The 24,730-nt window shown below is 43.6% G+C and overlaps 2 protein-coding genes across 17 annotated transcripts in view; one reads left to right on the top strand and one right to left on the bottom strand.

Moving 5' to 3' along the window:
* The window catches only part of Tubgcp4 (tubulin gamma complex component 4), a 38,130-nt gene extending 18,534 nt beyond the window's left edge, over window positions 1-19,596 (top strand). The window contains exons 7-18 of one of the 2 annotated variants that reach the window (XM_006994055.4): window positions 421-622; window positions 2,966-3,131; window positions 3,333-3,457; window positions 8,281-8,331; window positions 8,839-8,944; window positions 10,264-10,371; window positions 10,680-10,821; window positions 14,031-14,208; window positions 15,542-15,676; window positions 17,048-17,164; window positions 17,743-17,882; window positions 18,490-19,596. In XM_006994055.4, coding sequence (XP_006994117.2) covers window positions 421-622; window positions 2,966-3,131; window positions 3,333-3,457; window positions 8,281-8,331; window positions 8,839-8,944; window positions 10,264-10,371; window positions 10,680-10,821; window positions 14,031-14,208; window positions 15,542-15,676; window positions 17,048-17,164; window positions 17,743-17,882; window positions 18,490-18,502 — 1,483 coding nt within the window. In that variant the 3' untranslated portion in view covers window positions 18,503-19,596. The remainder of the gene's footprint in view (window positions 1-420; window positions 623-2,965; window positions 3,132-3,332; window positions 3,458-8,280; window positions 8,332-8,838; window positions 8,945-10,263; window positions 10,372-10,679; window positions 10,822-14,030; window positions 14,209-15,541; window positions 15,677-17,047; window positions 17,165-17,742; window positions 17,883-18,489) is intronic. The other variant, XM_006994056.4, reaches the window with a different exon arrangement.
* Window positions 19,597-20,219: 623 nt separating this feature from the next.
* Tp53bp1 (tumor protein p53 binding protein 1) overlaps window positions 20,220-24,730 on the bottom strand; it is a 95,374-nt gene continuing 90,863 nt past the window's right edge. For all 15 annotated transcript variants that reach the window (XM_042276051.2, XM_076568570.1, XM_076568572.1 and 12 more), the window contains 5 exons: window positions 23,887-24,102; window positions 22,207-22,301; window positions 21,519-21,718; window positions 20,904-21,049; window positions 20,220-20,575 (listed from right to left, as the gene is read on the bottom strand). In XM_042276051.2, the coding sequence (XP_042131985.2) occupies window positions 20,388-20,575; window positions 20,904-21,049; window positions 21,519-21,718; window positions 22,207-22,301; window positions 23,887-24,102 (845 nt within the window). In that variant the 3' untranslated portion in view covers window positions 20,220-20,387. The remainder of the gene's footprint in view (window positions 20,576-20,903; window positions 21,050-21,518; window positions 21,719-22,206; window positions 22,302-23,886; window positions 24,103-24,730) is intronic.

The raw sequence follows: 24,730 nt of genomic DNA on the forward strand, positions 1-24,730 counted from the left end.
TTTCTGCATTTTACTGAGATATAATATACTGTCAACTTGGTATTCACATATTGAATCTTTTTCCTTAGGCAGTTTCAAGAAGAAGAAAATAAATTCAAGGCCGTGTTAAGCAAAATGTGACTCCATTACATCCACTTATATAAGTCTCATCTGTTTTGAAACTTATACAAAGAACAAAAATTTTTGTCCTAAAAGAACATTTCCTGAGCTTAATCAATTATATAGTACACGTTGGACTTAATCAGTCTGTTGGTTAGCAATTAAATTAGCACAGTTATTTTTACCTTGTTTCTCCCATGACTCACTAAAATCTCAAGCTCTGTGTGTCCTGTCAGAATTTCAAGCATGATCTCTGGCAGTGGTGAGTCTCGGTATTCTCTTAAGTAGAATGGTAAGGCTTTTGCTTCCTTGTCTCCTCAGAATCCTGGCTGTATGCCATGGAGTCATGTATAAACAGCTCTCAGCCTGGATGCTACATGGACTCCTCTTGGACCAGCATGAAGAGTTCTTTATCAAACAGGGTCCATCTTCTGGTAATATCAGTGCCCAGGCGGAAGAGGATGAAGAGGATCTGGGGATTGGAGGGCTGACAGGAAAGCAGCTGAGAGAACTGCAGGACCTGGTGAGGGTGCTGCACCGGGAAGCCCAGGTGGTGAGGGCGGGGAGGGAAGCCCAGGGCAGACACTTGTTGAGACAACTACCTGGCTGCCTTCCAGGAAACACTGGACTTTCTCTAAATTAGAGACTACAAAATAGAAAGTGATTTTGAAATCCTTATTTCTCCTTTCTACAATACGTACATTTACAAATTTAGTGATAAGTTTTATCTCTGCAAATATGAGCTCCCTGTAGCTTTTCATGTAGTTTGGAGTTACAAATAGACTCCTCAGAGTCTTGTATTGTCCACATTCATTTCTTCATCCATTGGCTCATTATGTTCATTGAATGTCTGTTATGTGCAGGGCAGTCTTATAGGTGCCCAACTACATAGACAAAATATAGTTCTTATCCTTAAGAAGCGTATAATTTGACAGAAAATTGAGAAAAGGAAGCAGTTACATTACAGTTCCCAGATGGTCCACAAAAGAGCGCAGCTGTTCTTAGAAGGTCTTGAGGTAGGGTTTTAAAACTAGAGAAGACTTTTCAGTGGGATGTCTTTCTAAATTGCAATTTGATAAGACAGGTCACAACATGTCCAGGGATTGTGTACAATGGTAAAGGCTCTTAAGGACAAGGCTCATTGGAGGAACCATTTGAATTTCAGCTGAAATGGTCGGGTAAAGCTGAAGTGTTTGGTGTGGGGAAGAGGGAAAGGGAGGTGGCAGTAGATGACAGAGCTGAGTGAATCAGCGGCAAAATCCTGAGGGTCCTCGTGAACAGAAGGTTTAAACTGAGCGTGTAAAGAGCTAAGTAAGAGCAGCTGGGTAATCCAGGGAAGGAGTAAGACTTTATGTCGGTTTAGGTGCTATATGGGAACCAAGATCTAAGCTGAGAACGGTGTGCACACCTGTGGTCTCAGTTCCTTCCAGGACAGGCTAAAGCAGAAGGAGCACCGTCAGTTTAGGGCCAGTCTGGCCGACAGAACGAAACCAGTAATCTCAGCACCCAGGAATCAGGCACAGGAGAATTACCCCAAGTTTGAAGCCGGTCTACATAGGGAGTTCTAAACCAGCCTGAGCTGTTTCAAAAACTAAAACAAAAGTTAAGAGTAAAGGCAAATAGACCAGTTAATAGAGTCTCAAGGATTTTTAGGTGGAAAATAATAATTCCAAGCATGGTATCCATGAATTTGGGGGCAGATAGAGAAGCCTGAGAGGTGTTTAGAAAATGGGATCCATAGCCCTTTAGGATTGGCTGTGAGTCAAGAGAAAAGTTTCAGCCTTTAGCAGTTAGGCACGAGGTGAGCAGTGAGGACAGACAATGCCTGTTGCTGGTGTTTGTTTTTGTGAGCATCAGATCTTCGGCCAGGCAAGTGCTCTACCTCTGGGCTACATTCCCAGCCCAAGGTCGAATATGGCATGTGTTGAGTTTAAGGAGCCTGTGAAAAATGTCCAGTGGGCTCAGCCTGGAAGAGAGGTATAGCCTGCTCTGAAGCTAAGCATGGAATAATCAGTAACAACTTAGAAGTCTTTAATCTGTGGCCTATAGGAAGCTGCAAGAGAGAGGTTTTCAGCATAATGTCTAGTAGAAGTTCCACAGCATTTATATTTGCAGCATTTATATTTAACAGTCTGTTAAAACAGTCTGTTATGATGCCCAATGAAGCCACGTAAGATGTTATCTCTGAAAAATGTAGAACAAGAAAGAAGAGTCTGGGATATGTCTTGACAGAGCAGACATAAATATAGAGACCTAGAGAATAACAATCAACTCTTGGAATTGTACAAACGAGGAAGCGGATCATTTGCCCACCTGGCACAGCAGTAAAGCCTTATAGTTAAAAACTCAGTGCTAGGCGAGGGATTGACTCCATAGGGCAAGTGCTTGTGCAGATGTGAGGACCTGGGTTCGAGCTCCCGGAACCCACGTTAAAGACAGATGCTGTACTGTCAGCATTGTAATCTCAGTGCTCCTTCAGGGAGATGGGAGGCAGAAACAGGAGAGTCCCTGCAAGCCTGAAGGCCAGCTAGCTTGGCATATACAGCAGAACACGGAGACCTTGGTCTCAAGGAGGAAGGTGAGAGCCAACCCCTGCAGTTGTCCTCTGACCTCCACACGTATGCTGTGGCCCATGTGTGCCCACACTGGACATGCATTGCGTACACACAAGTAAATTAAAAATCAAAACTCAGTGATTCCCATCCTGCCACTACTGTCCATGAAAATGGAGTGCATTTCCAGAGCCAATGATTTAAGAACTGAGCAACTTCAGATTTACACCCTGCTTGCCAATAACATAGCTCATGGGTTGGGGGAGCTAAGACCTGTCATCATACTTCATGTGACGGGTTATTTCTTTGACTAGCGCCTAATTGAGGAAGAGAACATGCTGGCCCCGTCTCTAAAGCAGTTTTCCCTGCGAGTGGAGATTTTACCATCCTACATTCCAGTGAGGGTTGCTGAAAAAATCCTCTTTGTTGGAGAATCTGTCCAGATGTTTGAGAATCAAAATGTGAACCTAACGAGGAAAGGTAAGACTCCCCTTGTTCTGTTGGCCACATCCTCAGAGGCTCTTCATTTGCAACGCTGGCCCAAAGCATGCTGGGTTAGAGTGGCTGGTGACAGTGATGGACTGCTGCAGCCAACAGCTCGGATAGGTTTGCCTGGGCAGCTGTGGCCCCTCCACCCTGTCTGATGACTCCTGTCTGACCCTAGTGCCTTGCACTCCACAGGGTCCATCTTGAAGAACCAGGAGGACACTTTCGCTGCAGAGCTGCATCGGCTCAAGCAGCAGCCGCTCTTCAGCCTCGTGGATTTTGAGCAGGTGGTGGATCGAATTCGCAGCACTGTGGCTGAGGTCTGTCTTCTGTCTATTGTTCCAGAAGAAACCAGCTTGGGGAAGATTAAAGTGCAAGAAGTAGAAAACAGAGAGCAAGCAAGCTTTCTATGGGGCTTCAGAGATGGCTCAGTGGTTAAGAGCACATAGTGGCTCACAGCCGTCTGTAATTCCAGTTCCAGGGTATCCAGTGCCCTCTTCTGATCCTCACAGGCACTAGACAGACACACATGTAGGCAAACACCCTTATGTAGAAAATAAGAACTCCCTTTGTTTTTAAAATAGAAGTAGAATTCACCCTTCCACAGGTTTGTTTAATTAGTTAATTTAATTAACTAAAGGAGAAGTCTTGGTTATATTTTCTAACATTCATGAATTTGGATGATGAAAAGCTCTGAGTGGATGCTGTGTTTTAGTATTGACCATGTATTTCACTTGTACAGGAGAATCTTAGGAGGAAAACCTTTGTGTGTGTGTGATGTTGTGTTTTAGTATCAACCATGTATTTTACTTGTACACAGGAATCTTAGAAGGAAAGCCAAGGAGACAGGATGGTGGTGCAGCCCTTGAGACAAGTGGGAAGGGATGAGTAGGGCTTCCAGGTACTAGTACTTCTTGAGCTGAGGGTACTTATATTGGTGTGTTCATTGTAAACTTTAAGATGAAAGCTTATGATTTATGTACTTTTCTGTGTATATATATAATTATTTTGACAAGGTTTTTAGAAATTTTGTGTATGTGAGAGTTTTGGTTTAAATTATATCTTCAGTTTGTTGTTTATATAGAGAAATAGTAGTACTAATTTATTGATGGCTAATCTTACAGATTCCCATTAACTTTGGGTGTAGTTGGAATTTTCTTTGGGCCACCAACTAGCTCCCAAATAGAAACACAGAGACTTATTATTAATTATGAATGCTTGGCCTTGCTTAGGCTTGTCCCACTAGCTCTTTTAATTTAAGCTATTTCTGTTCATCTACATTTTGCCTTTGGGTTTTTTACCTTTCTTATATTCTGTATCTCTTACTTTCCTGCTTTTTCCGTGTCTGGCTGGCCAGCCCCTGGGGTCTCCATGGTGTCTCTTTTCTTTCTTCCCCCAGCCTAAGTTCCTTCTCCTACTTAACTCTCCCTGCCTGGAAGTTCTGCCCATACCTCCTCCCTCACTATTGGCCATTCAGCTTTTTAGTAGACCAGTCAGATGCCTTAGACAGGCAAGGTAAAACGGCAACACATCTTTACATAATTAAACAAATGTAAACATCTTTGCATAGTTGAACAAATATTCCACAACATTTGGGGTGCTAATAGTGTGGGGTTTTGTTTGTTTGTTAGTTTTGTTTGGGTTTTTTGAAACAAGGTTTCCTGTGTAGCACTGGCTGGCCTTGAACTCACTCTGTAGACCAGGCTGCACACACAGAGAGCAACCTGCCTCTGACTCCCAAGTGCTGGGATTAAAGGCCTGCACCACTGCCACCCAGCATCCTATAATTTTTTTAAAGATGTATTAAAGATGACATCATCTGAAAATAGTAAGTGTTTTACAACATTTCCTCCAATGTTGAAACCTCCCCCCTCCTCCAGTACACTTTTCAGCTAGGTTCTTTAATGATGCATTAGTCAGCTGGGTTTGGTATAAATTATGTCACACAGTAGAGGTGATAATGGATGTCTCTGATTTCTTGACTCCTAGAGATTATGCAGATAGTTCCTGCATTACTATGACATTTACTGTAGTCTTCGAGAACAGAAGTTTGTTAAAGAATTCTCTTCCTAGTTGATGGAGTTTTTTATCGTAAGGGATGTTCAGTTTTACCAGCTGCCTCCTGTGTTAGTGGAGTGTTCTTACTTCGGATCCAGTTTTTGTATCGGCATTCATTAGCTAAGTAATCTGTCTGTCTTGTTCCTTTGTTGTTGTTGTTGTTAAAAGTTTATATTAGGTTATTTCCTATCTAAAAAGTGATCTAAGCTAAGCTTTCTTCCGGAAGAAAAACTTGACCAGTATGTTTAAAATTAAATTACCATAAAATTTCTTCTTGTAACTGTGGGGGCCCATACAAGGGGACCAACAGGCAGCATTGTAACTCATGGAACATGGCTGGCAGTTGGCAAAGCCATGCCTGAGTGAGCCTTGGGAGGCAAAGTCTTGGGGACTAGATGTCCTGAGACCTGCTGCTGCTGCTGTTGAACGGAGTTCTGATTGCTGCCTTCACGGTCACCGCATTCCTCATCATCTGTGAGTTGTATGAACTCTTGGAGTTTCTAGCCCCTCACCCCTCACCGGGCAGTGTTACTGGTATTTACAATAATAGTGATTGACGTTTTCCAAGCATTGCTGCTGGAGCTCTCAAAAAAGTCCTCATGTGTCTGTCTGTCTGTCTAGTGGCTTGCCTGTTCTGCATCTCCTCTTCAGTTTCTCTGACAAGCAGAAGTCTAGGTCAGCACCCTAGCTGAGATCCTGACATGTTAGAGGTGTGTGTGTGTGTGTGTGTGTGTGTGTGTGTGTGTGTGTGTGTGTGTGTATGTGTGTGTGTGTGTGTGTGTGTGTTCATTCCCCCTTTTTGCTGGCCCCAGAAAATTAAGTTTTATTCCCTGAGATAGAAAAGTCAAGTTGAGTGATTAGTTTGCCAACTCAGTGGATCCCCCCAACCCCTGAGCTGCTGAAGGCTAGTCCTCACGGCAGCAATGTGTAACAATTTTGATATTCTGCAGAACTTAACTATTTCAGGTAGATTTAATTTTTAAATACTTGTCTGAAATTATATTTTGTTTACTTAAGTTTTGTCTTTTAAAAATCATTTTGTGTGTTTGTGATGTATACACGTGCACAATTGCCCAAAGGTCAGCTTCTGTTATCCTCTGTTTCATTCTCCACCTTGCATCTTTCACAGAACCAAGAGTTCTCCATTTGGGCTAGACTGGCTGCCAGTGAGTCCCCAGGATCCTCAGGATCTACTTCTGTAGCTATCTCCCGGCATTGGGCTATAGGCCTGAGCCACTATACCCATATATATATATATATATATATATGTACTGTACATATATATATATATGTGTGTGTGTGTGTGTGTGTGTATATATATATATATATATACCACTGTACCCATGTGTATATATATATATATATATATATATATATATATATATATATATATATACCACTATACCCATATATATATACCACTGTACCCATATATCAAGTACTTGTGAGAGATCTGAACTCAGGTCCTTCTGCTTGCTTAGCAAGCTTTCTTCACTGAACCATCGCACTAGCCCTAGCTTTTCTCATTATTGTTTAGTGTGTTTAGACTCTTATTAAGATTAATAAACTAATTAGAACCAGCTTTTGTTTCTTATTTCCCTTAATTTTTAAATTATTTAGGTCATTTTTACTTGTCTTTCTCTTTTTCTTCCATCTTATTTAAATATTAAGACGTACTAACTTTACATAAAAACCAGTTATATGTAAATGGAAAATCATGTAGTATTTCAGGTTTCTAAAATTTATTCATTTTTATGTGCACTGGTGTTTTCCTATGGGTGCCGGATCCCCTGGAACTGGAATTACAGACAGTTGTGAGCTGCCTTGTGGGTGCTGGGTCCTCTGGAAGAGCAGTCCGTGTTCTTAATCACTGAGCCATCTATCCAGCATCTCATGTAGTATTTCAATGCATGTATAAGTTGTATGATTTTTTTTTTACATGTATGGGTGTTATGCCTGCATATATATCTGTGAGTCACATGCCTGCCTGGTGTCCTTGGAGGCCAGATGAGGGTGCCAGATTCCCTGGAACTGGAGTTACAGATGGTTGTGAGCCACCTTGTGGGTGTTGGGAATCAAACCTATGTCCACTAGAAGAGCAGCAGTATTCTAACTGATAAGCCATCTCTCCAGTCCTTTTTTAAAAAAAAAAGTTTTTGCTGCATAAGCAAGGTTGGCCTGGAACTTGATGGTCATCTTCCTGCTGCAGTCTCCCAGTGCTGGAATGATAGGCATGTACCATAAATCATAAACAAGCCAGGAGGGTGGTGGTGGTGCACACATTTAATCCCAGCACTCAGGAGGTAGAGGCAGGAGGATCTATGAGTTCGAAGCCAGCCTGATCTACAGAGCAAATGCCAGGACATCCAGGGCTACACAGAGAAACCCTATCTTGAAAAAAACAAAACAAAAAAACATGAACAAATGGAGAATTCTAGCCAATGCTTTTTCTTTATCTCTCGAGGTAATTTTACTTAAATTTAATTTAGTAAGTTATACTCATGCTTTTTTGAGATAGGGTCTCATTATGTAGAGACTCTGCCCATCTGTAACTCCTCACTCTGTAGACCAGACTGGCCTTGAACCCACAGAGATCTCCTACCTCTGCCTCCCAAGTGCTGGGATGTAAGGCATGCACCGCCACACTGACTACATTCACACTTGTTAAAAAGTTGATTGAAGCCGGGCGGTGGTGGCGCACGCCTTTAATCCCAGCAATCGAGAGGCAGAGCCAGGCGGATCTCTGTGAGTTCAAGGCCAGCCTGGACTACCAAGTGAGTTCCAGGAAAAGGCGCAAAGCTACACAGAGAAACCCTGTCTCGAAAAACAAAAACAAACAAACAAAAAAAAAGTTGATTGAGACAAAATTCACACAAACAACATTGTAGGCATTTAAAAATGGTACTCAATCCAGTGGTTTTTAATTTCACAGTTGTATGTGCAGCTGTTATCATCAATTTCAGGACATTTTTATCTTGTGTAGGTTTTTGTTTTGTTTCTGTTTAACTATCTGTTCATTCCTAGGGTTAGCTGAACTTGGGTTCATTGTAATGAACTCATGTTTGTTTGTTTAATCTTGTCACAGCACCTCTGGAAGCTAATGGTAGAGGAGTCAGACTTACTGGGTCAGCTGAAGGTAATAACTGATACTCTTTTCAGTCTTGAAATGATTGTGGAAAGCACTCTTGCCTAGACACCCACAGTAGACTCACTTGTTCTTATCAGGTGAGGAAACTTTATTTGATGCTACAAATCTTCTGAACTCTATAAAGATTCAAGTTACCCTCTTCTGTTGTGATCTGAATGCCATCAAACACAAAAAGTCCTGTTTTGAAAGGCTGCTCTGTATGCATCTTTAAAATACAAAGCCTGTAACCGGGCGGTGATGGAGCACGCCTTTAATCCCAGCACTTGGGAGGCAGAGCCTGGCGGATCTCTGTGAGTTCAAGGCCAGCCTGGTCTACAGTGTGAGATCCAGGACAGGCACCAAAACTACACAGAGAAACCCTGTCTCGAAAAACCAAAAAAATCGGAGCCTGTGTCCCCCAGACTGAGCATCAGCCCCTATGTGTCCGATTCTCTCAGGGTAGTAAGGCCTCCAGGCTCTGATTCACTGAATTGTTCATTGAAATTCTTTCCTCAGATCATTAAAGACTTTTACCTTCTGGGACGAGGAGAACTGTTCCAGGCCTTCATTGACACAGCTCAACACATGTTAAAAACACCACCCACTGCAGTGACAGAGCATGGTAACTGTCCTATGGCCCTGAGAATAAACAGCTTGCTCAAGTTGCAGGTGTTTGTTGTGTGTTGTATGTTTGGCTACAAAGGCCAGAAGAGCCAGAACTTGAGTCACAAGCGTTTGTGAGCTGCCATGTGGGTATGTGGAAGGGAAGGAACCTGGGTCTTCTGCAAGAGTAGCCAGTGCTCTTAACTACCAGTGGTCTAGCCACCACAACCTGTTTCTGTCTTATAAATGACAGAGACCTAACCTGGGAAACCCTAGTTTTATCTAAAGCTCCCTTGTGCTTGGGGTATAACGGTCTCAGAACAAGTAACGCAAAGGTCTTCAGTACTGTTAAGACTTTTCTCCTTACCTTTGATGAACCCCCCTACCCAAGACATCTGTCACAGCCTAGCCTGGTCTCTACCAGCAAATTAAAGAAGTCCAGTGAAATGCTTTATTTCAATTGGCCCTCCCCAGGTCAAATGGCTATCACTGTAACAATGAAAAAGTGAGCCATTAGGATGTGCCTCCTTCAGCAGAGTGCCTTCCCTTGGCCAGTTAAGGACTACATCCATCCAGACCCGAGAAGAGAGTGTGTAGTAAGGGTCCACGCCAAGAACAGGGAAATGGAGGGCTATTGTTTATAGTTTAATGAAACAATAGAGATCTGCTGTACTTTTGTTACAGCTATCAGAAAAGCCAGTTCAGACTCACTTAAGCAAATAAATAAAAAGGATAGAATTTATTGATTCTCATACTATCTCAGAGGTGATGGTTTTAGGTAAAACCTAATTATCTTTGTCTTGTTGGCTGGCCAGCAAGACAGGCTCTAGCCCAGTGGTTCTCAATCTTCCTAATGCTGTGACCCTTTAATACAGTTGCTCTTGTCGTGGTGACACCCAACCATAAAATTATTTTCATTGCTACTTCATAACTAATTTTGCTACTGTTATGAATCATAATGTCAATATTTGATATACAGGATATCTGATTTGCAACTCCTGTGAAAGGGTCCTTCCCCCCCAACTGCTGCTCTTTCCAGATTTATATGCTACTAAAACTGGTCTCAAAGGAGCTACATTCTTTCGGAGTCTGAACAGAGCCTTTGGGTTGGCCTACTATCAGATCAAGACTATAGACAAAACAGCCAAAAGTCAGCTGTCATGGCCCATTTGATCATGTTGCCATCCCGGCTGAGTACAGAAACTATACTGAGCAGGGGTGATTCTCTCAGGATTGTTACTAACAAGGACAAGGAGAATTAATGCTGGTCAGACAGAAGCCACAGATGTCCTGGCCCTAGCCCAACCCTACGGTACATTCCTTTGCTCTTTCTTGCAGACGTGAATGTGGCCTTTCAACAGTCAGCACACAAGGTGCTGCTAGATGATGACAACCTTCTTCCTCTGCTGCACTTGACAATTGAGTATCATGGAAAGGACCACAAAGGTTTGTTATTCTCCAATTGCCTCTTCTCTGCATCTTCTGCTTTTCATCATTCTCCCTCCACAGAAACTGTAGTTTTGGACCTCAGGGATCACCTTGTCTAGTTCTCTAATTGTGTACAAGAACAAATGCAATTCCAGAAAGGTCCAGGGGCTCTGTCCATAGGTTGTTTGAGATTGCCCTCGCAGAAGGTTCCTCCCTCTCCCTTGGTTGCCTCAGTGCTGCGATTTAGCACCACTGATGTCTCATTTCGTCTTGCTCTCTCTGGTTGTAATTAACCACGTTATTTTTCATGATCTTCTTCACCATAGCAGATGCCACCCAGCCAAGAGAAGGGCCTTCTCGGGAAACGTCTCCCAGGGAAGCCCCTGCTTCCGGCTGGGCTGCTCTGGGTCTCTCCTACAAAGTACAGTGGCCACTGCATATTCTCTTCACCCCAGCCGTCTTGGAAAAGTAAGTATCTCTGAGTTCCTCCCAATCAGTATTACCACCTTATATCCACGGGAAGAAGTAAGTGAACGGGAGTAAGATCGGTGGAAGTAAGCGAGTCACCCAGCTGGTTTCTACAGCAGGAAGCCAGAAGTTGCAGACTCGCCTGTCTTCAGGAGCCAGGTAGGGGTTCTAGTTTGTTTTCTGTTGCTGTGAAAAAGACTATGATAACAAGCAACTTGGGAAGAAAGGACTTATTTGGTGTATATGTGTAGATAGCAGTTCTTCACTGAGGGAAGTCAGCATAGGGATTCATTCAGGGACAGGCTGAAACCATAGAGGAGTGCTTCCTACTGGCTTGCTCCTCACTTTGCTCAGTTTGTTTTCTTACACATCCCAGACACACCTGTCCAGGTGTGGTATCACCCACAGTAGGCTGGGCCCTTCTACAGCAATCATCAGTCAAGAACATGCCCCACAGATTTGCCCCCAGGCTAATCGGATTAAGGCAGTTCCTTAACTGAAGGTTCCTCTTCCTAGGTTACTCCACCTTGTGTCAGTCTGACCAAAAATGAAACAACAAATAAGCAGCTCACATAAAGAAGTGAGGTGACAGCCACGAAACAGTAGGGAGTGGTAAAGACTTGAATGAATGGGAAGGCAGATAGCCTCTTAGGCTCATCAGACTGGGGTGAGAAGTAACTGAGTAAAGGTGAGGACCTGAGTTCAAATCCCCAGAACGCATATGAAGTGTGAGTGTGTCCATGCCTGTAATCCCAGCACTTCTACCATGAGATAGGAGGTAGAGACAGGAATATCAATAAGCATACAAGCCAACCAGTTTAGCATACACAGAGGCAAACAGCAAAAATACCCTGTCTCAAACAAGGTGTAGGGGGATGTCCAGTTTGGCATTCACATGGTTCCCATGGCATATGCCCACCAGCATTCACTCACACACTGCACACATGCAGTATCTGCGCACACGCATGCAATTGTGAAGCACCCAGTATGGGTGCTGGGATCTAAATCCAGGTCTCTTCAAGAACAGAAAGTGTTCTTAACCATTGAGCCATCTCTCTAGCCCCAGACTTTGATTGAGATAGGGTTTCTGTATGTAGCCCTGGCTGCCTTGAACTCACTATGTAGGCCAGGCTGGCCTCAAACTCACAGAGATCTGTTTACCTCTGGACCTAGGCATTGAGATTAAAGGTATGCACCACCATGCCTGGCCCAGACTTCTCTTTTTTTTTTTTAAAAAAATATTTATTTATTATGTTTACAGTGTCTGCTTGCATGTATTCCTGTAAGCCAGAAGAGGGCATCAGATCTCATTACAGATGACTGTGAGCCACTATGTGGTTGCTGGGAACTGAACTTAGGGCCTCTGGAAGAACAGCCAGTGCTCTTAACCTCTGAGCCATGTCTCCAGCCCCAGACTTCTCTTTTTAAAAATCAACAAATAATAATAATAATAACTGTAGGCTTTTTATTTGTAGACGAGTTTGTGGTCTCTCAAATATGAAGTTTCAGGTAACACACTGAGTTCTGGCATTTGCCTATTCCATTAGTCCTTTGAAGTTTCCCCCCTGGTTTTTATGATTCATTGTTGATGATGTTAATTTATTTGGGACCCTTATATTAATTAGTTAGGTTTCTGTTGCTGTGATAAAGACTCTGACCAAAAGCAAAGAGTTTTATTTCAGCTTGTAGCATATATAGCAATAGGAAGAAAAGTCAGTGCAGGACCCTGGAGGCAGGAACTGAAGCAGAAATCGTGGAGGAGTGCTACTTACTGGATTGCTGCTCGTGGCTCATTCAGCTTGCTTTTTAATACAACACAAGACCTCACAGGGATGGCACCACCCACTGTGGTCTGGGCCCTACCACATCAGTCATTAATCAAGAAAATGCCCCACAGACTTGCCTACAGATCACTCTTGAGACATTTTCTTGAAGGCAGACTTTTCTATCCCTCCTGCCAGCTCCACAACATGGAGACTTCTTATTAATTATAAAAGCTCGGCCAGTAGCTTAGTCTTGTTTCTAACTAGTTCTTGTAACTTAAATTAACTCATTTCTATTAATTTACTTCTGCATCGTAGATTTATTACTTTTACTCTGCCTATGTTGCTTTCTGCTTTCTCGTCTAACTGGCAACTCCTCATGACTCCGCCCTTCTTTCCAGTGTCCTCTCTGCCCTGAAAATCCTGCCTAGCTATTGGCCATTCAGCTTTTTATTAAAACAATTGAAGTGACAAATCTTCACGGTGTACAAAAACATCATTTCACAACATTTTCTCGATTGAGGCTCCCTCTCCACAGATGACCCTAGTTTGTGCCAGTTTAACTAAAAATGAATGAGGGGGCTGGACCATAATGTGATGCTTTGATTACAATCATGTTCCTTTGGATGAACATCTATCTGCCCAGTACATGATGGGACCTGATGTCCCCAGGAAGGAGATGAGAGAAGCACACTGCACCGGAGAAAAGATAAGGAAACCATTCTTGTTGTGGCTACAGGAGTAAGGAAAAGACCATCTGTTTTCAGGCTCCCCTCTCTAGCTTCCTTGTTCTTCACAGCATGCCTTCTGTTTTAGAATATACAGAAGCTGGGCAGATGGGGCGAAAGCAATAAATGATGAGGCTGCTGCAGGGAGAAGATTCTGCAACAGGTTCAGAGCTCACAACCCAGCTAGACAAGGTGTATAAACCTTGTCCAGAGACTCCAAAACTTGACTACTCACAGATGCCTACAGTCCATTAACCACACCACTTGATGTGGGGTTTTTAAATATTTAGTATCACTTTAAAAATTAATGTTTTTAATATTTAGTAAAATAAAAACATTTTAGTAAACTTAAAAATATTTGATTTTTAAAATACAATATTTTTAATGTTTAATTTTTTAATATGTGTGTATGTACATGCCTGTGTGATATGTATGGGGTGTGAGATGTGAGTGGCTGCAGGATCAATAAGGACACTGGATATCCTCTCTCATGCTCCTCCGTATTCCCTTGTGACAGGCTCTCTTACTGAGGCTGTTATTTCGCTGTATAACTGAAATTCATTTCATTTTCTCTGCTGTATAATTTACTGCATAAATATGCTATTCTCACCACTCATCTAGCCTGCCTGCCTTTGGAAGAAGAGAGGGGAATCCTTGTGTCTGTTGTGTGGAGGGATGTTAGAGTAAGGTCCGTATCTCAGTGATGCTTCTGTTGTAGGTACAATGTTGTTTTCAAGTACTTACTGAGTGTGCGCCGGGTCCAAGCTGAACTGCAGCACTGCTGGGCTCTCCAGATGCAGCGTAAGCACCTCAAATCTAACCAGACAGATGCAGTCAAGTGGCGCCTAAGAAATCACATGGCCTTCTTAGTAGACAATCTTCAGTACTATCTCCAGGTATGTTCTGAGCGATGCATGGAAGAGGTGGGAAAGAGTCTAGAAAACACTGAGAAGGGTCTGTGATTGTGTATTTGGTAAAATGCTGCAGTTGAAGAAAATTCAGGAGTTCTATCACTAGATATGTTTCTTGGCATTTTAAAGGGAAAAGGGATTTAGACTTCAGGATACTTCTTTGTCAGACATTCTGAAATTCTCAGGCATGTCCAATCTTTTGACAGTGTGGCATGACATCATCATTTACAAAGTTCACACCCAAGAACCCATGCAACAGTTACCACGCCGCCCCCCACCCCCCAAAAAAGAATCTCACTTTAGAATTTTGTGCTGCTCCTTGACTATGTGTAGCCCGTACCTATCCTTGGCTACATATTGGACAAGCTTGCTAGCGCTCACCAGGTCAGTCAGTGTTGAGATGAGACATGAGTGGTCTGCACAGACATTTGAAACTATTAGAACTACACGCCCATGGAGCTGGAAAGATGGCTTAGCAGTTAAGAACGCTGACTGCATTTGCAGAGGACCCAGGTTTGGTTCTTAGCACGCACATGGTGGCTCACAGCCATCAGTGACAATAATCCAGTAACTCTAGTCCCAGAGACCTGACACCTTCTTCTGACCTCTGTGGGCACCAGGTATGCATGTGGTACACAGACACACATGCCAGCAAAACACACGTCATTTTTTTTTAATTACGTGACCATGACTGGGAATATAGCTCAATTGGTAGAGGACTTACATAGCATACAGGAAGGGTTTGAGCCCCAACACTGAAAATGTCAGATGGGGTGATACCTGTCTGTAATCCCAACACTTGAGAGGTAGAATCAATAAGATCAGAAGTTTGAGGTCATCCTTGGCTATACAGTGATTTTGAGGCCACACTGGACTACAGGAGACCCTGTCTCCAAACCAGAAATTATACAGTCAGACCTGTTTATACACGGCTGTACCATCCACACTGGGGGAACGTCAGGAAGGAGAATCATGAAGTCTGGGCTACAGTAAGCCCCTGTGCCAAAAGAAGCAAATGGCAGGGAATGTAGCTCAGTGGTACAGCCTCCCCTTGCACACACAAGGCTCAGCACGTCTTTGGTCGGCCTCAAGTGGCTAGAAGGAAAAGGAGGACTGGTAAGGTGGTTCAGTGGGTGAAGGCTAGAGCCCATGTCTGATGACAGGAGACTCTGGAACAGACCCTGGAAAATTGTACATGTACACTGCAACATGAACAATTCTCACACACACACACACACACACAAATACAGATGAAAAGAACCATAAAATAGAGCACTCAGGATGTGCCAGGTACTAAAAAAAATTATCCGTCTATCAGGTAGATGTGCTGGAGTCTCAGTTCTCACAGCTTCTTCATCAGATCAATTCTACGCGGGACTTTGAAAGCATCCGATTGGCACATGATCACTTCCTAAGCAATTTGCTGGCCCAGTCCTTTATTTTGCTGAAACCTGTAAGTAGGCATGGTTGGTTTCCTTATCCTGCTTCTAATATGTTCCCTAAGGCTCTTGGAATTGACAAGCTATGAAACTTATTAAGCCCTTGTTCAATCCCATTTTTAACATCTTTGACAACTCAAAGCAAAATAAAAAGACAGCATTAAAAGGAAACTGAAGTGTTGTATCATAGGGTGTCGTGAACAGGTATAGATAATGTATTTAGCCCCCAGAAGAAATGACTTACAGAAATTCACAAATCTCCTTGACTCTACAGGAAAACAGAATTCATTTTCTTGGAAATCTGTTGGACCAGGATCAACCAATAATTTGAAAGTTGTTTTCATAGGTACATAGTGTCTGTCACTCTGGATCTGCAAGTACACACATTTAGCTCTTTTCTGGAAGCTCTCCTCAACCCTGACTACATACTGGAGTCATCTGTGACCTTATGAAAATCTAAGGCTAGAGGACACTTAAGTCAAACATGTAGATTGGGATCCAGGCACCAGTAATTTTTCAAGCACACAAGCTGGTTCCAATCCCACGATGAAAAGTGAGATACTGAAATAATCCCTATACAGTGTTTATACCTGAACCTCTGCAGTGAGCAAGTTGTACTGCTCAGGGCGCCAACCATAAATGCTATAGGCTTCTTTTCCTCTGGTATTTGGGACTGTTCCTTGTCAGATCAAGGAAGAATGACTTAAGTCGCCACCACCCCAAAGGTTTCTGGGAACTGAAAAAACACTTCAATAGTAAGCACCGTTCTTACATGGCATGGGTGTATCCCCAAGGAAAAGCAGAACACTAGAACAGGTCATTATTATTGAAGTCTTTATTGAGTGCTTACTGTATGCAAGGCACTGGGGATACAAAGAGGTATAAGTCATGGCTCTGCCCTTAAGGAGCTCACAATCTAGTTGGAAAAACAAGAGGTACATACAAAAGTCGGCAACAGCACGGATGGCCTGGACAGTGGCCAGTAAACAACACAGATACAACAGCAGAGAAAGGCGGAGTTCACTAAAGGCTGCAGTGGGGAAGGAACAGGTCACAGAACGGGGCTTGGACTGGTACTAAAGAGAAGAGAAATCCTAGGGAACAGTGCTCATAGCTCAGAGGCGAGAGCATACTCAGTGGGTCTACTAAAGGAGGAGGAGCTAATGGCAACTCGAGTGGAGGCTTTGGCAGGGGGACAGAGAATATGGCTGTCCCGGGAAGGGATGTTTATTCTGCATGTTGCTTGGGAGGGCCAGACAACATTGAAGGTGGTGATGTCTGTGTGGAGTCCAGACAGGGGAGGTCAGCTGTTAGACTATTTTCCCAAACCTTGAGTTTTCAAGTTTCTTCCTTCATTTCCTAACGTCAACTATATTTTTGGGTAGGTGTTTCACTGCCTGAATGAAATCCTAGATCTCTGTCACAGCTTTTGTTCACTGGTCAGTCAGAACCTGGGTCCACTGGATGAGCGGGGAGCTGCCCAGCTGAGCATTCTCGTGAAGGTGAGTCTGCCTGGCCACTGGAAATACACACTCCCAGCCCCACCCCCAGAGAGCAAACAGCCTTTGCTCTGAGTCAGTAAAGTGTACCCCAGAACAGACAATGACAAGATGAAAAGACAAAAGTGTTGGTAGCAGTGGATTCTGAAGATGATTAATGTGCTGCCTCACAGTGTTCAGAAATAGTTCAGCCCTGAATAGTTTATTCAGCCCACCAAGTATGCATTGGCCTTGTGCTCATTTTCTCACATCCCACTTCCTTCCCTGAAGAAGCCTCTCATCTCACTTGTAATTATAATCTGAGACTATATTTATCTCCTTGTAACAAAGCAAGCTCACTGCAGTCCCAGTACGTGATAGAGTATATTAATCTGAAATGAGCTGGTACATTCCTCCAAATGAGAAAGTACTTTCATGGAAGTCATGCATTTCACGGACATGGTACTAAGAAGTCAAAGTCATTTTAGGAGTGGATAGAAATGGGACTGTGGTCCTGCAGAAACTTAAGCAAGGCCTTTCCAAAGACCTCGACGTTGGCACCTAGCACTCTGCCTTTAGTGACAGCTCGGGTCTCTCCACAGGGCTTTAGTCGTCAGTCTTCTCTCCTGTTCAAGATTCTTTCCAGCGTTCGGAATCACCAGATCAACTCAGATTTGGCTCAATTACTGCTCCGGCTAGATTATAACAAGTATTATACCCAGGCTGGTGGAACTCTGGGCAGGTAGGAATAATCCTTGGGGAACTCGTTAGATTTGGGGGAGGGGGCTAATGAATTGTAGAAGTCCAAAATGGAACTTTAGCCTTCATCTACAATGTCCTCATTTTATAAGAAAGGCTCAGAGATATGGGAAGGAGGGAGGGTGTAATCATGTTTCCTAATTTTACTGGAGACTATGTTCTGGAAAAGTCATCAGCATGATAAAGTACTAACAGCTGAGGGCGAATTCTGTGCAGGGTTCTGTACCTTGTGTTCTAGGGGGCAGTGTGGCTTGCAGAGCCTGCTCTGACATGTCCAGCAGTGCAAATGTGTGCCATGCTTTACTGGCCCCTGCTGGTTCTCAATGAAAGTGGGCATTGCCTCTTGTAAACTTCTTTACATCTAATAATGAGATCCAGTGGTAGCTGGCTTCTGAGGTCTGTGTCATTACCAACTGGAAAAGCATTTCATTGCTCTTCTTCCTAAGATGTCCACAAACATGTTCCTTTCTAACTAGTTTTAGCAGAAGCCAAACATCTTTGAGTATCCAGGCAATATCAGCTGTATCTCAGATGGCTAAGCTTTTTGGGAAAGCATGACATTTAATGAAACTTTGTCTTCCTCTTTATAGTTTTGGGATGTGAAAACTGGTTCATAAAATGAAGTCACAGTCCTACCACGTTCTGGTGTCTGTAGCAAACCTCCCCAGTCATCCATCAAATGCCTGCAGTCCAGAGGTATAAATCCTTCCTACCATTCCTGTAGGGAAACTGGCTGGGGCCAGCTCTCTCTCTCTCCGCTCTCCACTCAAAGGCTTTGCTCCTTTACACTAAGACATCTGTTGGGTGGGTTCATTTGTGCAACAGTGGTGTATTGAGCATTTACTATGTCCCTATGGACTCTGTGGAAGATAATACCACAGAAAACAACTGGTATCAATAAAATGTTTAGGTTTGGTTCATATGTAAGAAAGGAATCATGCTTCTGAACAGGTCAACATCTAGATGTTACCACCAAATTAGAAAAGACTTAAGAGCCATTCAGTGGTGGTGCACACCTTTAATCTCAGCACTGAAGGCAAAGGCAGGCAGATCTCTGTGAGTTCGTACCCAGCTTAGTCTACAGAGTGAGTTCCAGGACAGCCAAGGCTACACAGAAACCCTGTCTCAAAAAGCCAATTTTTAAAAAAAGACTTAAGACAGGCTGTGGGTTTTCCCTCCCCTGTACCACGTAATTTATAACTACACAGATTATCTTTATTCTTCAGAAATTTAAGATTTGAGAGCCTCCTTCCTTTAAGGATCCTCAGCCTGATCTCAAGAGTTCAGCCAGTAGGTTCTAATTCTTTCAGCCTGACAGGGGCAGTTCTAGCTAAGAGGAGAGAGGTCAGAGTGTTCAGATTTTAGATACTGAAAACCGCAAACTTAGTTTTCCCACCTTAGACAGACCACGAGTTAAGGTTATGCTGAGAGTGCGGTCACTAATGCTCACAGCAGTGTAAACAAAGGAAATGCTCCATTAACACACCTTCCCTCCAAGCTGGACAAGAATGCGGTGTTCAGGCCTCAGTTTGTAGTCACTGAATGGTCTCTTCATTTACATATGCTACCACCCACTGTGAAAGCCTGTACTTGTCAGTTACAGAGGATCCCTTCCATTGTTACCTCTAGGAGCAAAGCGTGGCAGATATTGGCCTACTGCTTGTTTTTATAAATAAAGTATTGTTCAAACAGCCACACATACTCATTTACCTAATGTCTATGATTGCTTTCATCTCATGGACGGCAAAAGACAAGAAATTGTGACAGACTAAATGGCCACAAAGCCTAAAGTATTTACTGTTTGGCTCTTTATAGAAAAGATAAAGACTGGTAGCCTTTATTGAGAGAATGAGAGGCTGGGGACGATGTTGAATTTGAGGAAGGAATAGCTTCCAGCAGTTGTGACAGTTAATACTAACATTTTACAGAAAATTGTCCTATCAAGTTTATAGTCAGTCACTGTCCATTCATACCAATTGATCATTTTCCCATTCAGCTCTGAGTACCACAAATCAGCTGTTCATAAGCTCAGGTCTTGATGGTCTTGACACCCAGGGCTGTCCCCACTCCCGTTCAGCTTTGGCACTGCTGTTTATCTAGGCCCTCACGTACTGTACACTGAGTTTTTAGAAGCATAATGACAGCCTGGGATAACCTTTTGACATTGACAGTGGTGCCACAGAATAAATGTCGTTGCTACATTTTTATCCTCCTTTGTTTGCTGTACTGCTAAAGTGACAAGCCAGCTGGAAAGCTTCAGAGCAGATCCTGTTACCACGTTCTGAGCTTAAGCTCAAAGAAACAGATGAAGAAATCTCAGTTACTACAACCAAAGAGAGTCAACATTTATTTTATCATAAAAGTCCAGCAAATAAAACTATGTACAAGATCCATGCAAAGAACACAATTACACACAAGACACACTTAAAACCTGATCAAAACACAATCTCCACAATAGCAGGGATGAAACCAGTAAGACCAAGTATCTTTAGTGAGAAACATAATCATGTTTGTATTTTGGATGCTGCTTGAATCCAATTCTCTCCCCAACAATGAGGCACTGGATCACCCACTCTTGTGACACCACAGGCAGCTGCAAGGCTTCAGCACACTTGAGCACCGAGGCTGGGCACGAGGGGTCTGTCACCACCACATCAAATACCCCTAAAGCAATGTCTGCAAGAAGTAGGGGAGTGAGCGAGGAGAGAACACTCAGTTTAGCTCTTAGTAAATAAAAACAGCTGTGCCTTCCGCCCGTACCCCTGCTCTGCTGACCAAAGCCCTCTTTCAAAGCCCTCCAAAGTAAAAGTTGTCAAGAACTACTGAATGGAAATGCCACTGGAGACTACAGAAGCAGGGACAGCTTTGCCCTTCCATTATAGCAACCCATCTTTTCTGAAGGTGGGACACCTCTTAAAAATAAGGCCTGAGTTTGAACACACAGGCTAATGGCTCGGAGTCTAGGGACCCCCCTGGATGACAGTGAACACACGCTCTCCAGTACCTTTGTTATGGGCACTTGAATGGTGCTGCTTCACGGAGGCTGCCCCTCCAGTCATGAGGATCTCTGACCAGAGCTCCAGGAAGTTCTGCTGTTGATCTGACACCAGGAGGACCTTCAGATTCTGGAAAGGATTTTCACGGGGCTGCCTATGGAGGGAGGAGTTGGAGACAGTGTTTGGGAACTGGAAAGAATTAGTGTGACCTGTCATATCTAACAATTAGCTCATCTGCAGAGGAACTCCTGTACATCTGAATGCTTTCCTAACTAGGCCATGTATGGGAACAAGCCCTGCCTCTCTTCTGATGGGGTATGCACTCAAGTTATGCTCCTGAGTCCCTTCCCCTCTTACTAAGTTTAATGATTGAAACTTAATCCTCATTTCAGTGCTTCCCCTAATTGGGGATACTGATTCTAATCTTCCCACATCTTCAGAAGGTTCCCAACCAATGTAGAACAAAGCTTTAGCGAAAAAGTACTTGACTAACGGAAATCGTTTCAAATTCTTAGTCTACAGACATTCCAGTTTCTAGTAACACTTTGTCTTCCCAACTAGACTTTCCTCCCAAAAGCCAGGCTTCCTATCTTCTCAGCTCTAGATGGGATCCCCAAACTCACCAATCCAGAATTCTTTGCTCCTCAAGGCTGTACCCAGCAGGCAGCAGGTAATTACGGTAGTTTTGAAGCTGGTTGGCATGGCAACTGTCATGGACCCAAACGTGTGACACACAAGGAATTCCACTGGCAAGGCACAGGAAGTACTTCCGGGTTCGACAGTGCTGATCCGCAATTAGGAGACACTGGTAGGCGGTGTTACACTGGAGGAAGGAAGGGGACCAGCTGACAGGCCTGGTGGTGTCTAGGGAACCCGTTCCTGATTGGCTGCACCTGCTGAGTCCTCGCCAGCAGGTGTGAAGACTTCCAATTTGTTCCAAAAATACCTTCTAATCTGGCTTTGTACCTAAGGCTGTATTGCTCACTGAGAAGCCCAAAATGCTTTGAGACATTTTCCCTATCTCACCTACAGCTTTTGGAAGGCCTAAATCTTAAGGATCAACCACACCAGGTACCCAACCTTCCAGGCTAGGGAATCGGCCACACCAATAGGCTTTCTATTAAATAAAAGTTCAATCTGTTGCTCTCTCAAAGAGCCACACCGTCTAACCCCAGGTTCTAGCTTCTCTTGTGGACAACAAAAACGATGCGCTGAGGTGGCACAGTACCCTGGGATTCAGCCCACCTCCCAAACCCCTCTTGGGCCTTTTCTCAATACACAAAGTGGGTAGCCATAAAAGAAATTCCTCACCTGGGCCTCATTGAAGTCTTCAAGGATATATCCAGCTCCTGCTCGAAGCTGGCATTCTGTATACTGCTTGTTGAAAGGAGGAATTTCTAAAAACTCTGTAGAAATATATATAAAAGGAATAACCAAGATTATTATCTTTAATAATATAATTTTAATAATGGTTTCCTAAGTGCTACTTTAATGCCTGTTTGTAACTGCTTCCTTTTCTGCTTTCCTTTTCTCTTCTGCAGCTATCTGTTAGGCGTAGACAGGCACACAGATTTATGAATTTATTTGAGGAACTGAACAGCCTACATCTCCCATTATTCACAGTCAGCTTTCTGAGCTATCTGGAACTGCCTTGTGCAGTCTGGTCTTGAGGGCTAGGTTGTGAGCACCACTGAGAAAGAACAAAGAAGGCTGCGAACCATCGTGAACACGATGGTAGACAGCTGCGGGGAATCCTCAAGGGATGCGGTCACTGCTTGCAAACTTTTTCCTCCACGGTACCTATCTGAATGCTATTTAACATGTACCACATCTCATAGCACAGCTGCCCATCACCAGAGCATCTCTACTCAGAGTCTTCGTATGAAGCTTCCAGACCATATCAGTCTTAAATGTAGCAGCTCCCTGATCGCTCTTCCCATGTCCTGTATATATGTTCCCGCGGCTGTAGCTGGTGAGTAGTTAGGAATAACTAGAGTTATCACACATCTTCAGCTGTCTCATTTTATCACAATCATATTCCCTCATTTTGATTCCTTCTTGCAAGACTCTTAACTTATAAAACAACATTCCATCTAGTCCTTAGCTTGAACAGACATCTGGAGACTGTCACTCACTCATTTGATCTACACGTTGTCTTCTATACCACAAATTTGTCAGGCCTCTGAAATACATTTTACCCCACCTGACACAGAGTCATAGATGCCACATAAATGTGGCATAGGAACTTATTTAAGGTTAATGGGAGGTCCAAGAATTAGAAGAGCCTAGAAGCTAATTTTTCCCCAACCATCCTAGGGAACTGGGGACACCACAATCCCTTTCTTCGACTCAAAATAAAACTCATCCTCTATGTGAGTTTTCTTAGGGAGATGACAGAGCATGACTGGGGAAAGTGGCAAAGCATGAGAACCTGGGTGGTCTGTCCATTTGTGGGAATGTACACCCAGCACTGTGTTCTAATCCCAAGTCTGCCGTTACTGTTGAAAGAAAAAGGCAATTTAACCTTGATAGGTTCTTATCATTCATTTTATGTGTGAAGAATGAAACTCTCCCTAGGCCAGCAAGCAAAGGCACCACCAAACCTGGGGACTTGATTTTGATCCCCTGGGACCCCTTAAGGTAGGAGGCAAGAGAACTGACTCCTCCGAGTTATCCTGTGATTTCCATACATGCACACATACATACACACCCATGTATAACTCTATATAGATATATATGTGTGTAGTTGTATCTATGTAGTATGTAAGTTAAAATCTATCTCCCAGCTGCTTACCAAGACTATCTTGAGAACCACTCACTGAGAATTTTGTGAAAATCTACAGACCAGAAGTAGGATACAAGTTAATTTTACTTACTGGACCAGAATCATGGTTAACACTGGCCCACTGCCCTGCCTTAACAAAAAAACACTGCCTTCCTTACAAGGGAACTGGAAAGACAGTGCGTGGATCAAAGCCCCTGGGGACTTACCCTCCTCCTCTTCACTGCTTCCGGTAGGCCCATCGAGCAGTTTAGAGCGGCTGGCCAGCTTGTCACTGGTGGTGGCCATGGTGAGGAGAAAGGCATAGCCCAGAAACAAGGTCTTGTTGAGGGGCAAAGGCCCTCTTGGCTCTTCCAGGACAGAAGGTTCACCTGTGTTGTCTGCACTCTCACAGGGGCTGACAAATTCTCCTGCCCCCACCGTACCTAGGAAGGATAAAGCAGTTACTAAAATGATACACACAGACCACTGCCTGGACAAAGGCCCGGCACCAAGGATGACTTGATAGGCCATGTCCTGATGAGCTTCTCTAAGTTATGACCCAAAGACCATTAATACAGCCAGTCATTCTAAATGGCCAACAACCTAGGACCAAATTTACAATGAAGACAAACTGACATTTACATCTAACATGACCATTACAGTGGGCAGTCTGCTGCTCTCACATATGGAAATCAACTGGTACTATTTCTGTAACATCAAGTACTTCTAAGGCCACCTGAAGTCAGAGGTGGTTCCAGAACAGCAAAGTACAGTAATCAGAAGAAGTCTTCACCCCGCTTCAATGCCCGGTCTCTGACTTCCCCACACTAGGTGACACTTGAAGTAACCTTCAAAGGACAAACAGAACCAAACAAAACTTCATTGCTGTCAAGAACTGTCCCACTGTATCTCCAACTGTCACCAGAACAGTGCAGTGAGTACCGAGTGACAAAGTGTCTTTACATGGAGGTGAATCCACAGCAAAATACCCTTCCCCAACACCTGGGAAGGGAAGTGCGCCACCGGTCCAGAACACCCATGCTAAGACGTGCCCCAGTAAGTCCTCCAGAA

This window comes from Peromyscus maniculatus, chromosome 4, assembly GCF_049852395.1.
Source record: "Peromyscus maniculatus bairdii isolate BWxNUB_F1_BW_parent chromosome 4, HU_Pman_BW_mat_3.1, whole genome shotgun sequence".
In the NCBI taxonomy this organism is placed as follows: domain Eukaryota; kingdom Metazoa; phylum Chordata; class Mammalia; order Rodentia; family Cricetidae; genus Peromyscus; species Peromyscus maniculatus.